This window comes from Corticium candelabrum, chromosome 1 (assembly GCF_963422355.1).
Source record: "Corticium candelabrum chromosome 1, ooCorCand1.1, whole genome shotgun sequence".
Taxonomy (NCBI): Eukaryota; Metazoa; Porifera; class Homoscleromorpha; order Homosclerophorida; family Plakinidae; genus Corticium; species Corticium candelabrum.
The window spans coordinates 4,465,228-4,479,123 of NC_085085.1; the positions used below are offsets into that span (position 1 = coordinate 4,465,228).

General features: G+C 42.8%; 2 protein-coding genes across 4 annotated transcripts in view; one reads left to right on the forward strand and one right to left on the reverse strand.

Moving 5' to 3' along the window:
* The first annotated feature begins 6,615 nt into the window (after positions 1 to 6,615).
* The window catches only part of LOC134190042 (uncharacterized), a 29,204-nt gene continuing 21,923 nt past the window's right edge, over positions 6,616 to 13,896 (forward strand). For 2 of the 3 annotated variants that reach the window (XM_062658456.1, XM_062658472.1), the window contains exons 1-4: positions 6,617 to 6,831; positions 7,325 to 7,448; positions 7,517 to 7,618; positions 7,745 to 7,840. In XM_062658456.1, the coding sequence (XP_062514440.1) occupies positions 7,326 to 7,448; positions 7,517 to 7,618; positions 7,745 to 7,840 (321 nt within the window). In that variant the 5' untranslated portion in view covers positions 6,617 to 6,831; position 7,325. Of the gene's footprint in view, positions 6,832 to 6,920; positions 7,449 to 7,516; positions 7,619 to 7,744; positions 7,841 to 13,896 lie in introns of all 3 variants that reach the window. The other variant, XM_062658464.1, reaches the window with a different exon arrangement.
* On the reverse strand, positions 8,844 to 12,734 carry LOC134190281 (uncharacterized). The gene is made up of 5 exons (XM_062658738.1): positions 12,424 to 12,734; positions 11,105 to 11,240; positions 10,885 to 11,047; positions 10,167 to 10,590; positions 8,844 to 10,105 (listed from the first exon to the last, which is right to left on the reverse strand). Exons 1-5 carry the CDS (start codon positions 12,732 to 12,734, stop codon positions 9,052 to 9,054), a joined length of 2,088 nt encoding a protein of 695 aa, XP_062514722.1. The 3' UTR covers positions 8,844 to 9,051.

The window sequence follows — 13,896 nt, forward strand, 5'->3', positions numbered from 1 at the left end:
GGACAGGGAATTCACTGTGTCCAGTGACCGCGTTATTGGAGTACTTGGCAAAAAAAGGCTGCAGTGCAGAACCGCTGGTTGTGTTCGGCGATGGCACCAGTTTATCACGACGACGCTTGGTATACAGACGTGCAGTGGGCATTCTTAGCCTTAGGGCTTGATTGCAACCTCAATGCTGGCCATATAGCTTCAGAAGTAGGACAGCTATGACAGCGGCGGCGAAAGTGTAGAAGACTTTATACGGTTCAGACACTTGGCTGTTTGCTGAGCGATGCTTATAAACGGTGCACATAAAACTGGACGCATCCCCACTACCAAAGTTACAACGACTGTTGCTGAGCAATGTTTGCAAATTGTATTCTCGGGGGCTAAGCAGTTAATTGGTAGCGACATCGTGGAAGAAGAAAGTTTGTGAGATGGTGCTTGAGTCGGAGGATGTCGTTTGTTGCTTCAATCTTCCTACAACTGTTTGGGACGGAGTCTGGTCTGGGTATTCCGGTTCTCCTCAAGCACCGATCTCACTGGGCAAGCGTATACGGGATCTCAATGTGACTCCTTTCCCTCGTTGCCACCGGTCTTCCTCTTAGGCAAACCAGCTCTTAAGGCTCGGTTTCGCCGTACGGAAGACACCGAGTCAAGGTAAGAAGTCAAATGATGTGTAACGTAGTTACACAAAGTTGACTTCGCCTTGACCGCGCGAGCGCGCTGGAACGGCGGACGGCGAGGATGACAGACGACCCGATTAACAACTGGCGCCTCCTCGGTTCCGCCCAACATGACCATGTCTGCCAGCTCTACGCGCGGTGACAGATTTTACATCTAACTCATCTCTCCGTATACGGGTCTCACGACATTGCTACGCGAAAAACGAATGGGGGACGAAGTTCGGTCTGCGTAAAGCACCGACCTCACTGAGCAGACGTATACGGGGTCTCAGTGTGACTCCTCCTCTCGTTGCAACCTGCCTTTCTCTCAGACAGACTAGCGCTTACGGCTCAGCTTCGTCGTACGGATGACAACAAGTCAAGGTAAGAAGTCAAGGTAAGAAGTCAAGGTAAGGTTAAGAAGTCAATGTGCCGTCTGTTCTGTTTCTACGCAATGCATCTGACGGTGTTGCTATACTGCATGTATATACGACTCGATGGTGTTTATCAAATTTCTCCTTTAAGTGTCATTTCTCTTTGAACCGGTTCTTTCACCTGTATTTCTCTGTAGGAAACACGTTTAGGTAAAAGAGCTACCAGTCTTCTCAATTAATTATCTTTGCGTCAGAACTTCCGCTAGAGAATACCAATTCGCTCGACTTCTCCATTCGATTGAGGATATCGCGGACTGCTATTGTATGCAAAAACTTAAAGTGCTAGTCTTTTGCTAGCCTTGTCCCCATGCCGAAGCCATAGAGTTCGTTCGCCCCTTCGTGCAGCGCTGGCGCGTCACACGACTACTATAGGCTGACGTTACAGCCTCGCTCCGTTATGTGATCTGACTTCTGGAATACCGTGTCGAGTGATTTTAACCTAAATGGTGACGCCAAAATCAACATACAGCCTATATACTTGCACCGCCGACATGCTGACCTCACTTATTCCCAACTAGACTTGCCACAGTAAAGACCATGTAATCTATGATTCTCTCGGTTTCTGCAACACTTTTGTAGAATGATAGAACTCATTAGAAATGATGAGAGACAATCGAGACGTATACAGATAGGTGGCACTGGACCCATCTGGTACGAGAACATGTGGCATGGCAGTCGGTGTTTGTACTAAAACAATGACATCACCGTAAGTTCGTGCACTCTGTTGCGTAGTGGCGTGTACATGGTCGTCAATGCACAATTACTCTTTGGAAGTGCACAAGTATGTAAAACTAAGTTCGTCAGTCGACTGCTTGTTTACCTAGGGCGCGTTCCATTAACCTCTTCCAGCCTCTTCCAGAACTGGAAGACAGGGGGAATGAAAGAGACGTTTGATTGACAGTCTTCCTCTTCTGAAAAACTCTTTCCAGCTCTTCCAGCTCCTGGCTGGAAGATGCTGGAAGAGAGGAGTGGCTACGCATGGTCAGTCTCGCATGTTATGTCCGTATGGCGCGAAGATCAATTTGCATTCTGCTGCCATCTGTCGGAACCGAAAAAGTGCCACGTATTCGAGGTACAGGCACGCGAAGACCATACGTGTTCCTCAAAAGGGGTCCCAAGAGATATACACACTCACCTAGCTCTCCATCTAACAAGAGTAGTAACTCATCATACTTAATATATATAAAACAGTTCTAAAGTGCAATTTACGCAAGCAACAACTGCCCTGAGATCCAAACACGTGTTCTAACTGAGCATGCGCAATCAGCCTCCCGCTAGAACCCTCTCGGAATGGATAGAGCGTTCAATTGGGTTCCAGTCTTCCAGTTTCGTCCAGCCTAGCCTCTCTCAGAAGATGTCAATCGAACGCGCCCCTAGATAATATGTATGTGATACCAAATACCCCAACGGATGCCAAGTGGGGCGATGAGACCCTCATGCAGAGAATACGACTCGGGGATAGCAAATTCCCTAGTGAATATCGCTCGGAGATGCAACAAATAGGGAATTTCAAATTCTGCACGGCATGCACCGGCCTAGCTAGCTGTCTACAGTTCAATTATCGATACTTGCAAATGAATGAATGAATGATATATTTCCTTTCGCACCTAAAATGTACAGTTCCCTCTTAATGTGTATATATATAACGAAGCTTGCGCTAACCGTTGTTCTTGCGCACTTTGCAAAAGATGCATGGTGTAGTTTCCTGCTTCGCCCTGTTTCTTCCTTACGTGCATGTTCTTTTAGTTAGTAGACTAGAGTGCAAACAGACGACATTCATGCATTCTTATCTATAATAGAGGGTCTAGGTCTCCAGTTATTCTGACAGATAGTCAATATATGCAGTCGAAGAAGCAGCCTACCGTTTCTCAGATTTCCAATCCAAGAAGCGTCTAATATCTCCCATATGTAATACGCCTCGCAGTTCGGACCGTGGCTTTGTATGCTATAGACGTACTTTTAACGTATAGGCTTGCTTTTCCAATTCATTTCATGAATAACTGAAATCTCTACTGCCATGGAAACGTGCCCCAGGGTCCCATCCTGGATCCGCCCTGAACTGCTCTGCTAGCTTGTACTGTACTGCACTCGATCTAGAAGATCCGCTAAATACTAGGACACTCAATTACACAATTATAATTAAATAAACCGTTATATTCTCAATTAATTAACACGCTCACGTGATAGATATTAAAGTTGATCGATCCTTTCCTCTGATTGAATTATAAAACACAATATTATATAACAAAATAAAGGCTCATCCGCTAAACCACAGTCCGGTGCACTAGAGATCTAACAGGCAGTGGATCGTGATCAATATGCAACTAAAGACTTGGTAATAATGCATATGAAACACCTTACTATTTGTAATTCAACACGTTCAAGACCAAGCCTGGACAAACACCACCAACAACAGGATGTATTGTAGCGTGTAGTTCGTGACGGGATGCATCACAGCTGGCATTGTTTATTCTAGTTTCTGCGGTTCAAGTGCGTACGTAAGATCTACAGTTGTCTGCGTCATATGCATCTTGTGGATGGAGTGTGGACGCGCTATGCAACAGAACATCGCTTGGAACAGAGTGTCGTACAGACAAGCAGTCAATCTCAGATAATAGCAACAGAGTACAATAGCACCAGCTGGTGATGAGGCTATAGAGGCAAGTTTGACCTGACCAGATGCATGCAGGTGTACAGCTATAGGCAGTGTGCCCATGCACGTGCACCCATAGAAGACAGCTCCCTTTACAGTTCATTGTTATCTAAGCAGACGTTCAATTGATCAACAATGAGTCTACAGACACCAGACTGACTTCAGAAGGGCTCTCTCAACCTAGCTATTACGCTGGTAGCGCACCTACAGCACCTAGACGGTGAGTAACCATGGTCTAGATATAGCACATATGCCGTGTGTATGCATGTATGCTAGATGGTAAGGCGAGATTTTTTGCTTAGAGAGAAGTCGCTCTGCAATTACTTGACTTGGGGTAAACTATATCTGTTGTTCTATGTCCTTCCAATCTTTTCTGCTTCTATTTTCTACAAGATAAAGTTGGATGTTCCACCCAGCCAGTAGTACACCAAAGAGACGAATGTAAACTTACTTGCTTTCTTTTTTTTTAATCCTGATTGTGATGTTTATGCAATAACTTATTCTACCGCTTTAGTTGTCTTCACGAAACAATTCCTTCTGTCATCCAGAATTGGTTATGGATAGTGAAGGAAGGTGTCTTTTGCCATGCACCAACTTTTCTTGGCTTCCATCACTTGAAAAACGCTTTAATCTTCTCTTCAAGTGTGTGGAGTCAGCGATACTTCTCGTTAGTAGTGCATTGTTACAACAACAGTATGGATCAAGCATCGTCGTGTCTTGTATAGTCTTGATCAATGAGTGTAATCAATGTGATCAATCATAGATGTGATGGTTTCTAGGTGAATATTTCCTCACATGATAGCTCTATATATTCTTTGGGCTGGCTCAATTTTAAGTAAGAATGTACAACCCAACATTCAATAGAATCCCTACCACAATTAATTTCTTTCAAGCATCATGATAATATGCTCCATTGCTATTGACATACGATCAATGTACTGCAACAAAATGGACATGTTACTGTTTGTAGACAATCCACCTGTTCTGTGCGTTGCTGCAGGTAAACACCTCCCTGTTCTTTGAGCTAAAAGTCGCATACTAAGTTGATGAAAATTATTGCATGTATAGGAGATGCTGTAAGTTACCTACCTACACATGGTCATGTTCTTTTGGTGGACCTGTTTCATCTTCAATGTTTGTTGGGTGATCAGAAATCCATTGAAAGCAAAAAAACTTGTCTCTTATGGCTGGCAAGATCCATGTGATATAGATGCTAATATGTTGGGTGCCACTCTGTCTAGTTTTGGAAAGAATTATAGTGTAACTGATTTTGGATATGGAATCATTTTATGTGGACCAAGAAGAAAGTGGGTTGCTCAGATCACACTTATTCTGTAGGCACAAGCATTTCAAGAAGAGATGGTGTCCCTTTACCTAATTAGTTCAATGGATACAAACAGTGCAACCGGATACCCAAGTGCAAGAGATTCAACAACTTCGACTGAATTTAGTTTGATGGCTCATATCTATCCTTAGTCTGTGTCAATATTGCTAGTCAATATTGGTGTCAAAGCAATGTATGCAGAGACAATCATTCATTACGTCAATGAGTATCACAAGTGCCTTGTCATGTTCCCATTTGATACCGAACAATGTCCAAAACAATGCCTTGATTACCAATATCCTGCGTTTTCCATTGTTGTGCTAGTACAGGGAACTTTGGTGACCATGATGCTGATACCAGTTTTCTTGTTCTTGCAACGTGCAGCTCGCACTGGACTACAGGAAATTTCAGTAGGACTGCTTAGACATGTGTGCTGCAAGGCAACTTCTTGATGTCCAGCAGCAACATCTAACTTTTGAAAACAATGGCCATGTTTACTTGCAGCAGCAGAAACAACAACAGAAACAACAACAACAACAACAACAACAACAACCAGTTAGATATAATGTAAACAGAATGTGTGTTGATTTAGTCTGCCAGCAAGTATAGTTATTAACTACAATTAAAGATTTGAGATGACGGCAAAGTATCTTGATAAGATGACAAATAGTTATTAGACTTCTCTCCAGCTAATGCATGTGTAAAACACAATACTTGATACACACACACTCTAATATATAATACATTGTCTTTTCCTCTGCTTGTCTGCCTGCTGCATGTATACTTGTTTCAAAATGCCAGTATCATTCTCTCATTCTGTATTGCCTCTGTCATCGATCATTGCTCTAAGATCTTATTTTACCTAAACAATGGCGAGGAGAGACCAATTGCTAAACCCATTGTACGCAACAACAAACTGTTTCTCTTACAAAGAGTCTCATACACGAGATATAGCTATATATATATATATATATATATATATATATATATATATATATATATATATATATATATATATATATATATCTTCAAGAACCAATCTTCTTTGTGCAATAACAACCCATCCAAAAATACATTTTATTTAGAAACTTGTTAGAAAGATGTGACAGCTCTTGCATATGTGCAGGTGGACTAGGCTATATATCAGCTCCCGCTAAAGTACTTACAATCATTTGCTAATAAAATTTTAATTAGACCTATATCTATAGCAATGACCTCAACATTGAAAATTATGATTTGCAATACTTACAATAATAGACATACAATAATTAAATTAAGCGTAGATACCTTGAGCTCTAGAACAGAGTCGCAGTTTATCTGCCAACTTTGAAACCAAGCTGTCTGAAAGGAGCCATTGACTACAGAACTTTAGTTAGAGAACTTGGAAATTGATGACGCGTCATCGTCACACTCGAACATTCAACTGAACAAACGTAGAGCTAAAAAATGTTTCCGTTTACGGTCGCGTTCTTTCGTTTGGATTCTTACCTTTTTCCATACATGCTGGTCTTCAAAACGACCCGCCTTCCTTTGATAAGTGGCAGGACCCCGGATGTGAAGGCCGGCACTGTACGCGGTGAAGCATCCTGGGATACTGTCCGGCATTCGGTCCGCTCAAATTATTTGTCAGTTGAAGAATTTGTGACGTCCGTCATGGGCTGTCAGATGCCATGACGTCACGTGTCACACATCGGCGGCCGCGGACACATACGAAATCATTCTGACTAGGACTCGATGAAATCTGCGAAGCTGCGTGGAGCGGAGAGCAGATTAAAGGTGAGTAGGGGCGCAATATTTCTTTCTGCCAACTCGTCGACGTCTCCCCGCTACCTACGATCTCGTTGAATTTCTCATTTCTGTTAAAGCCGACTGCACAAGCACACAAGAAATAACTTGATGACAACAAGACACAGATGAGCACACGCTTTCTTTTACCTTCCTTAGTTTTTCCGTCTTCTGGTTTTGTGCACGTGATGAAGGAGGAGTCTTTCCGCGTCTGTACACACGCGAATCTTCTATTCAAATGGCTCTCGATGGGTTTGTGGTGGTATCGTCCATTTGCAATAAATTTGTTGTAGTAGAATGTATGTAGTAGGGTGTGGGGCCTCGTCCGAGGTGTTGGATTAGTGTGATGTGAGTAAAGGGTTGGTGTGGGTGTGGACTGATTGGATTGGATTGAGAGAGAACACGGGTTGAGTGAATTGTCGTTTGTTAATGAAATTGTAAGCATTTATATTGTTATTGATGTTATAATTGCTGGGTGTACTAGAATGAGTGAGAGAGACATCACATCATTGAATTCCCAACTTGTGGAAGCTGTGAGGAAAAGTGCAGATGATGAAGCTGAAAGATTGCTAGATCTAGGAGCGTCAGCGGATGTGTGTGCTGAAGATGTATGTTAGTGATAGATTAAGTGACTCATTTTATTGTTGCTTGTTTACAACAACTCATTCTAATGTAGGGACTTCCTGTACTGGTGATAGCTTGTTTGGAAGGCTACAGTTTAGTATCTAAACTGCTAGTGAAGAGAGGGGCAGATGTGAACAAAGCTGATTCTATTGTGGTATAAATGTGTTGAAAGTGAATAAATGAAGAGAATGAAATTTAGATGATGTGATGACATTTGTGATAGAGTGGATATTAGGTTATAGTAGAAAGAAACAACTAAACACGATTATTGTCATTGCAGGGTGTGACTGCTCTAGTGGCAGCCGCATTATATGGTGATGATGAAATGGTTGACTTCCTTCTTTCAGTTAGAGCTGATGCTGGACAGAAGACTAGGGTGAGTGAATGTGATGTAGTTTGATGTGGTGATGTGTGAAGTGTGAGAGCTATGTTCTCTCTGCGTTTGTTGCATGACTGTGCATTAAAAGGGTGGGACACACCCTTTGTCACTATAATACAAGTTGAAAGAGATGCTTTAGGACCTGAAAGACTGTTTGTCCATCGACAGACTGTAACATATGGTGATACGTACTCCTAATACGGGTAGTTAGAAAACTGACCAATAGTACCCACAGCACAAACACACTACTACCTCACTGTCATGTTGTGATACTCATTTCATACAGCAACAACTAGATTTATTTATACACAACCACTGCAATACCATACTATCCTAGGATACACAACAATATGCAGGATTGTCCCCAGGATTTTTGTAAGGCAAGGCGGAAATTCTTATGACTAAGCTGCTATTGTGTTTTCTCCGTCACGTCCCCAAACAAGAGGGTTGATTCTGGTTTGCTTACTGACATGGTTTGAATCACAAACTGCTGTCACTGAATGCTCAGCACAAAGGAACAAAGTGGTTTGAAAGTTTCTCTGTCTGACTTATTTAGTTAACTTCTAGTTCACTGTGCTTGCACATGTGCAATACTAGTCAGGGAGTCAGCCAGTAGGGAACAACAGTGTGCAAGGATGGTCAAAAATTTTATTGGTATGGGCCTAAGTGCTCGTGGCAAAGAATGCCAACAAGAACCGAGCTCCTTCTGTCATTGTTATCATTTTTCGTCTCCTAGGAGAATCTAGTTGCTGTTCTGTAAGTCTCCCTCATTTATTTTTATAGTTAACAGTGACAGAACTTACCTGTGTATTATTAGTTCTATAATACCATCTGATATTCTCTTATAGCTGCACCACCAAATTACAAACCTGGACCAGTAAGTAGTGGGCAGTGTGTCATATAATGTGCAACCACTGTTCCTCTTTCAATAATTTTACCATATGGTAGTCTTTGCTCTCATTGGTCCTAGCATCATTCTAGTGCCATTTGTATGCTGGGGACTGACAACCCTACTATGTTTGTGTAGAAACCTGAGCAAGTCAGTACGCAGAACCTGCAGTAATGTACACTGACCGATTACATTAGCGGGTAGTTTTCAAATATATGGCCTGGCCATATTCACCACTACTAGTAAAAATTTTAGAATACGAGATACGGAATAAGGAATAAGGAGTAGCTAAGGAATGAGCACATATGGTGAGTACAAGCTACTGGCCTGATGGAGACCAGTCTGAATCATCACCGTCTCTCAATCTTCGTGGACGCCTCACAGTAGGTTGACGTCTCCGGGATGCCGGTGGTGGACAGTCCTCAGATGGTGCAGTGCTGACAGATGATGTACCACGATGAGCACGCTTTCTTGTTGACTGACTCTCCTGCTCTCTCACTGTCTTCTTCCTCTTCCTCTTTCGAGCACCTTTGCTCGATCCACTTTCTGCACCCTCCTCCTCCATCCCAAAACCTCCTGCTTCATAAGTATTACCCTCTCTCTCCAACACATCCTCCACACGCTTCTTCATCCCTCTCAGCACCTGTCGTCTCTTCTTGCTCTCCAGACTTCGACTCCTAAGAATATTGTACTCTTTCCGTACATCAATTTTCTCAAGAAGACGCTGAGAAAAAGCAGTGTCTCCAACTCCCAAAGACTGCAGTACCTTGACCAAGCCGACATTTCCAGCGTTCCTTTGAATAATTGCCAAAGACGTGCTAAACTTAATAATCTCATGAGAGGCAAATATCTCCTTAGGGCAACGCCTCCAAATTAGACTATGGAGAGATTCATTTGAATTCTGCGTGTCACCGCGTTGCACCCTCTCAAGTAGGTCTTCATCGCTCAGCCTCTCGAAAACTGGCTCCATGAGCTCTAGCACTTCTGGCCATATCTCCTTTGGGGCATAGCTGGGATCACCACGGTTATATTTGCACCACGAGCTCTCACCAGGTGGACAGTAGGAATGGTCATTTGCATGGTGACAGAATATGGCTGTGATGGCAGTGATCATCCCTGGTTTGTCACCAATGTGGCTTCGAATGGCTATACCGTAGTAATTTTGCAGCTTGTTGACAAGGTCTGCAGTCAACCGGTTCTTTCCCTTCAAGCCCTTCCTCACATACTCCCCAGATGGAAGTCGAATCTGGACACCCTTGTGCTCTGTCCACAACCTCCTCAGCTCCGTCCCCATTCTCTTCTGCACGTGGCCAATGCAGTCACTCTTCGTGATGGTGACATCATCCCCATAAGGTTTAGCCGCTGTAACCGTCCTGAAAGCAGAATAGTTACCCTCACTTATGAACACTATAACGATTTGCATAAACTACTGACTTGAATGAAGAACTGTCGCCATCACCTATAAATGTGGTATACCTCAGTTTGTGCAGCTCCAATGACCGGCACCACATCAAAAGTACCCCATGCTGTTCCATGCTTTTGGATGACCCACGGAAGTTGATGCTACAAGTTGGGGCGTGGGCCTCCTTCCATAGCCGAAACTTCTCAGTAGACTGATCCCAAGAACTGTGGAATTGGCATTCCCTGCAGAACCGACTCTGCGTTTCAATATCCAGCACTTTGCCTGTTACAGCAGAGATGGCAGCCTGGATGCCAAAAAGACTCTGGTGCCCTCTCTTCTGCCACGTGCCATCAGTCGATACAGCAACGTCCACAACATCGTCAGTAGTGGCAAAGCCAGCAAACTCACTATCATCATCATCATTATCGTCATCACTGTCATCAGGATGATAAGTAGCTACAAACACCCAATTAGTGATTACCCAAGTTTTTGACATTACCACATAATTAGTAAGAGATCAGAGTTATTTGAAACCATTCTGTAAACTGTGGCTGTCTATGCCATAATGGGCATTTTTGTACAGGCAATGTACAGTATGCAATCAAGATGCAAATGTCCAATCATCAAGCAGCTTTTGTGTCAGGTGTTGTCAAGTGAGTCAGGTTACGCAAGCAAATGTCAAATCATCAAGTAGGATTCGCGTCACATGTCGAAGCGTGAGTCAACAGCAATTTAAACACAATTGATTACCAGGATCAGGTACGGTGGAATCACAAAGGGTACGTAGCTCAATAGCAGCTCTGGCCATTTCTTCCTTGGCAACTGCAGTAGTGGCTGCCTCGACAACCTTCTGGTTGACTGCAAATGACTCGTTCGAAAGCCCACCATGCATGCCAACCACTGCTACTAGTTTCTATATAAAAATAAGGCAATAGAGAATTTCGCAAGATATGAAAACAAAAAGTCATACCTGCAAAGCTGCGTGGCCACTTCCAATTTCCCGAGCTGCGAGAACCATCCGTCTGTTCACTTGGAACGCCTGACTACCAGCAGCCCTCTGAGACGAAAAACAGCAATGGCCCGTACGAACATCTCCACCACAAAATCTAGAAAGAAAGAATATTCTCAGTCACTAAATTAGTTAGACGACACATTCCAGTGGCGTGGCTATGGGGATTCTTGGGGGTTCAGTACCCCAAATTTATGGGCATCGTTGCTCATAGTCTAATAGAGTAATTGCCGAGCGTAGCGAGGCTTCTAATCCGGGTCGCACAACACAAATGGGCATGGTCCTATATGGGTCTCCATCGAGCTTTTGGTGTGTGTGTGTGCGTGTGTGTGTGTGTGTGTGTGTGTGTGTGTGTGTGTGTGTGTGTGTGTGTGTGTGTGTGTGTACACACACACACAAATCTCAAATTTCTCCTCTCTACAACCACGTTTCATGATAGGACCTACCTTAATATATCGTTTCTGTGTCCGACTACATATGAGTCTAGGAACGATTCGTGCAACTGACCAAATGGCGAAGAAAATGCTTCATGAACTTCCATCGCCCCATCCTTTTCTATTGTAGCTAGGGACTGTGTGTACTTGACAACCAAGAAACACCTTCAGGAGTTGAATGCCACCTACAGTCAACTATTCACGCCTCCCATACTTACAGTATGATCAATCCTTTACTACACTGTGCTGCATCCAACACTGTTGATAGTCAATGTTTGCTGATATCAATTTCTATGTCAGTAAATACCATACCACTGTCGTTACAATGGAAATGAGTGCATACCTAGACTATACATTTCAATTGTCTTGATCACGATCGCAAGACGACGACTACGTATACCAGGCATATATACGTAATCTAAACTACTAGGAAGTTTGCATGTTTACTTCCATGATAGGGTTTCAACAAATCTAGCTAGGACTCAGCAGATGGTCTGAAAATTTTGTTGGATGTGTTACTCACGAACGTGAGGCACCTACGGATACTTTACAACTAGTTTTATGTACATAATTAATTATACAGTACCGAGATGATACGTTGTTAATTAGTAAACCTACGTATATACATACAGTACAGTCTTTACGTTAGAAATTATAGGGATGAGTGTTCCCTAGTAGTTGATATAAATATTTGCAGCGATAGACCAAGGCCACAGACCTAGTTACTAAGTAGGCACAGTGTATATTTTAGACACCGTAAGTTAATAGTATATCTCTAAAAAGTATAGACAATTTCAAACAATTTAATATTAATTTTAACCTGGCTACGCCGTTACACATTCTTACCTGTTGGTGCACTCGAACAGAAGCGGAATTGCAAAGCCCATTCTGTTCACGCCGATCTTCAGGCGTAGATGTCCCTTTGTGCACTTAGCGCAAAGCGCAACTGGCTCTAGTTGAGCTGCCAAGTAAGACAGATCAACTAGGCCGAACCCCTCGGGAGCAACAAAACCGTCACGCTCCGGACGAGGTCTCGGAGGAACTCTGTTACGCGGATGACGAGGCATGACAAACACACGATTGATACAAGAGAAAGAAAGAAACGCTGTTGCAACGGCAGACCGAAGAATAATGGTAACGAGGATCTGACCAATCATGGAAGTCAACACATTACATTCCTGCGTGCTGATTAGTGGCCACACTACACGCCCCTCCCCCCGCGCGCAAACGTCTGGCCACGCGAGACCACTAACAGCCCGTACAACCCAATAGGTATGGCAGCAAGATCTACTCGAAGCGCGACGCTACCGTTGAAGACCTCATTCTAGGTTAGATAATTGAATAGTAAGGCTCCTTTTTGGGTACGTTTCTTGTACGTTTGAAATGGAGGAACGAAGCAATCAAACTCGCGGTCTTTGTTGCCTCCCTCTTTTCCTATGTCTTGTGCAATTAAGTGTGAAGTGTGTACAGTGCTGCTTTGCATAGAACTACACTTTGAATGCGTGCGCTTGGTGAGTTTTCTAACTACCCGTATGTGAACGACCCTACCTGTGTCTATGTCCTTGCAGGTCACCGTTACAATTCGTCGATGGACAAATAGTCTTTCCCGTCATAAAGCATCTAGTATAGTGACAAAGGGGGTGTCCCACCTTTTTAATTAATTAGTTAATCGGACGGTTGATGCCCTAACTTTTTTGTCATATACTAAAGCCACTGCTAACCTATCAACGCAACTGCAAATTGTTTATTGACCGGTTAATAGACTGTAAATTACCATTGAACAAAACACAACACAATAGTTAATAACTATGGATGTGACTTGTTCAAAGTTGCTAGCACATCACGTGTTGACTTCCTTATCAAGACTGATTCAATACCATAACACCCCATCAAATCTTACACTCCTCACATTTTAGTGACTATTTTAGTAAAAGTAATGGCCAGCATTCTGAGTAATCATACAACAAGTCACCTCGAGTCTTTGGGCTTGCCCTTGATATTTTTATTGCCCACAAAATTTAAAACATTATTTAATTGATTGTTAGCCACAGCTAATTATTCTCGGGAAGTCCTCAGGCTCTTGGTAGTTTATCATGATAACGACTTCCAACCATAAGTTAGGTAATACTAAAAAGTGAAAAGTAAATAACTATAGTCACCCATTACAAATGTTGCAGAGACTGAGAGAAATACATGTTTATCAGTTTACACTAGCTTAATTAATGTGCTTACAAATGATATTTTGAGATTTACGACAATCTTATTTATTGTAATAAAATTATGTGAAGTTGAAAGAGCATAGAGATCGTTTGATGTTTG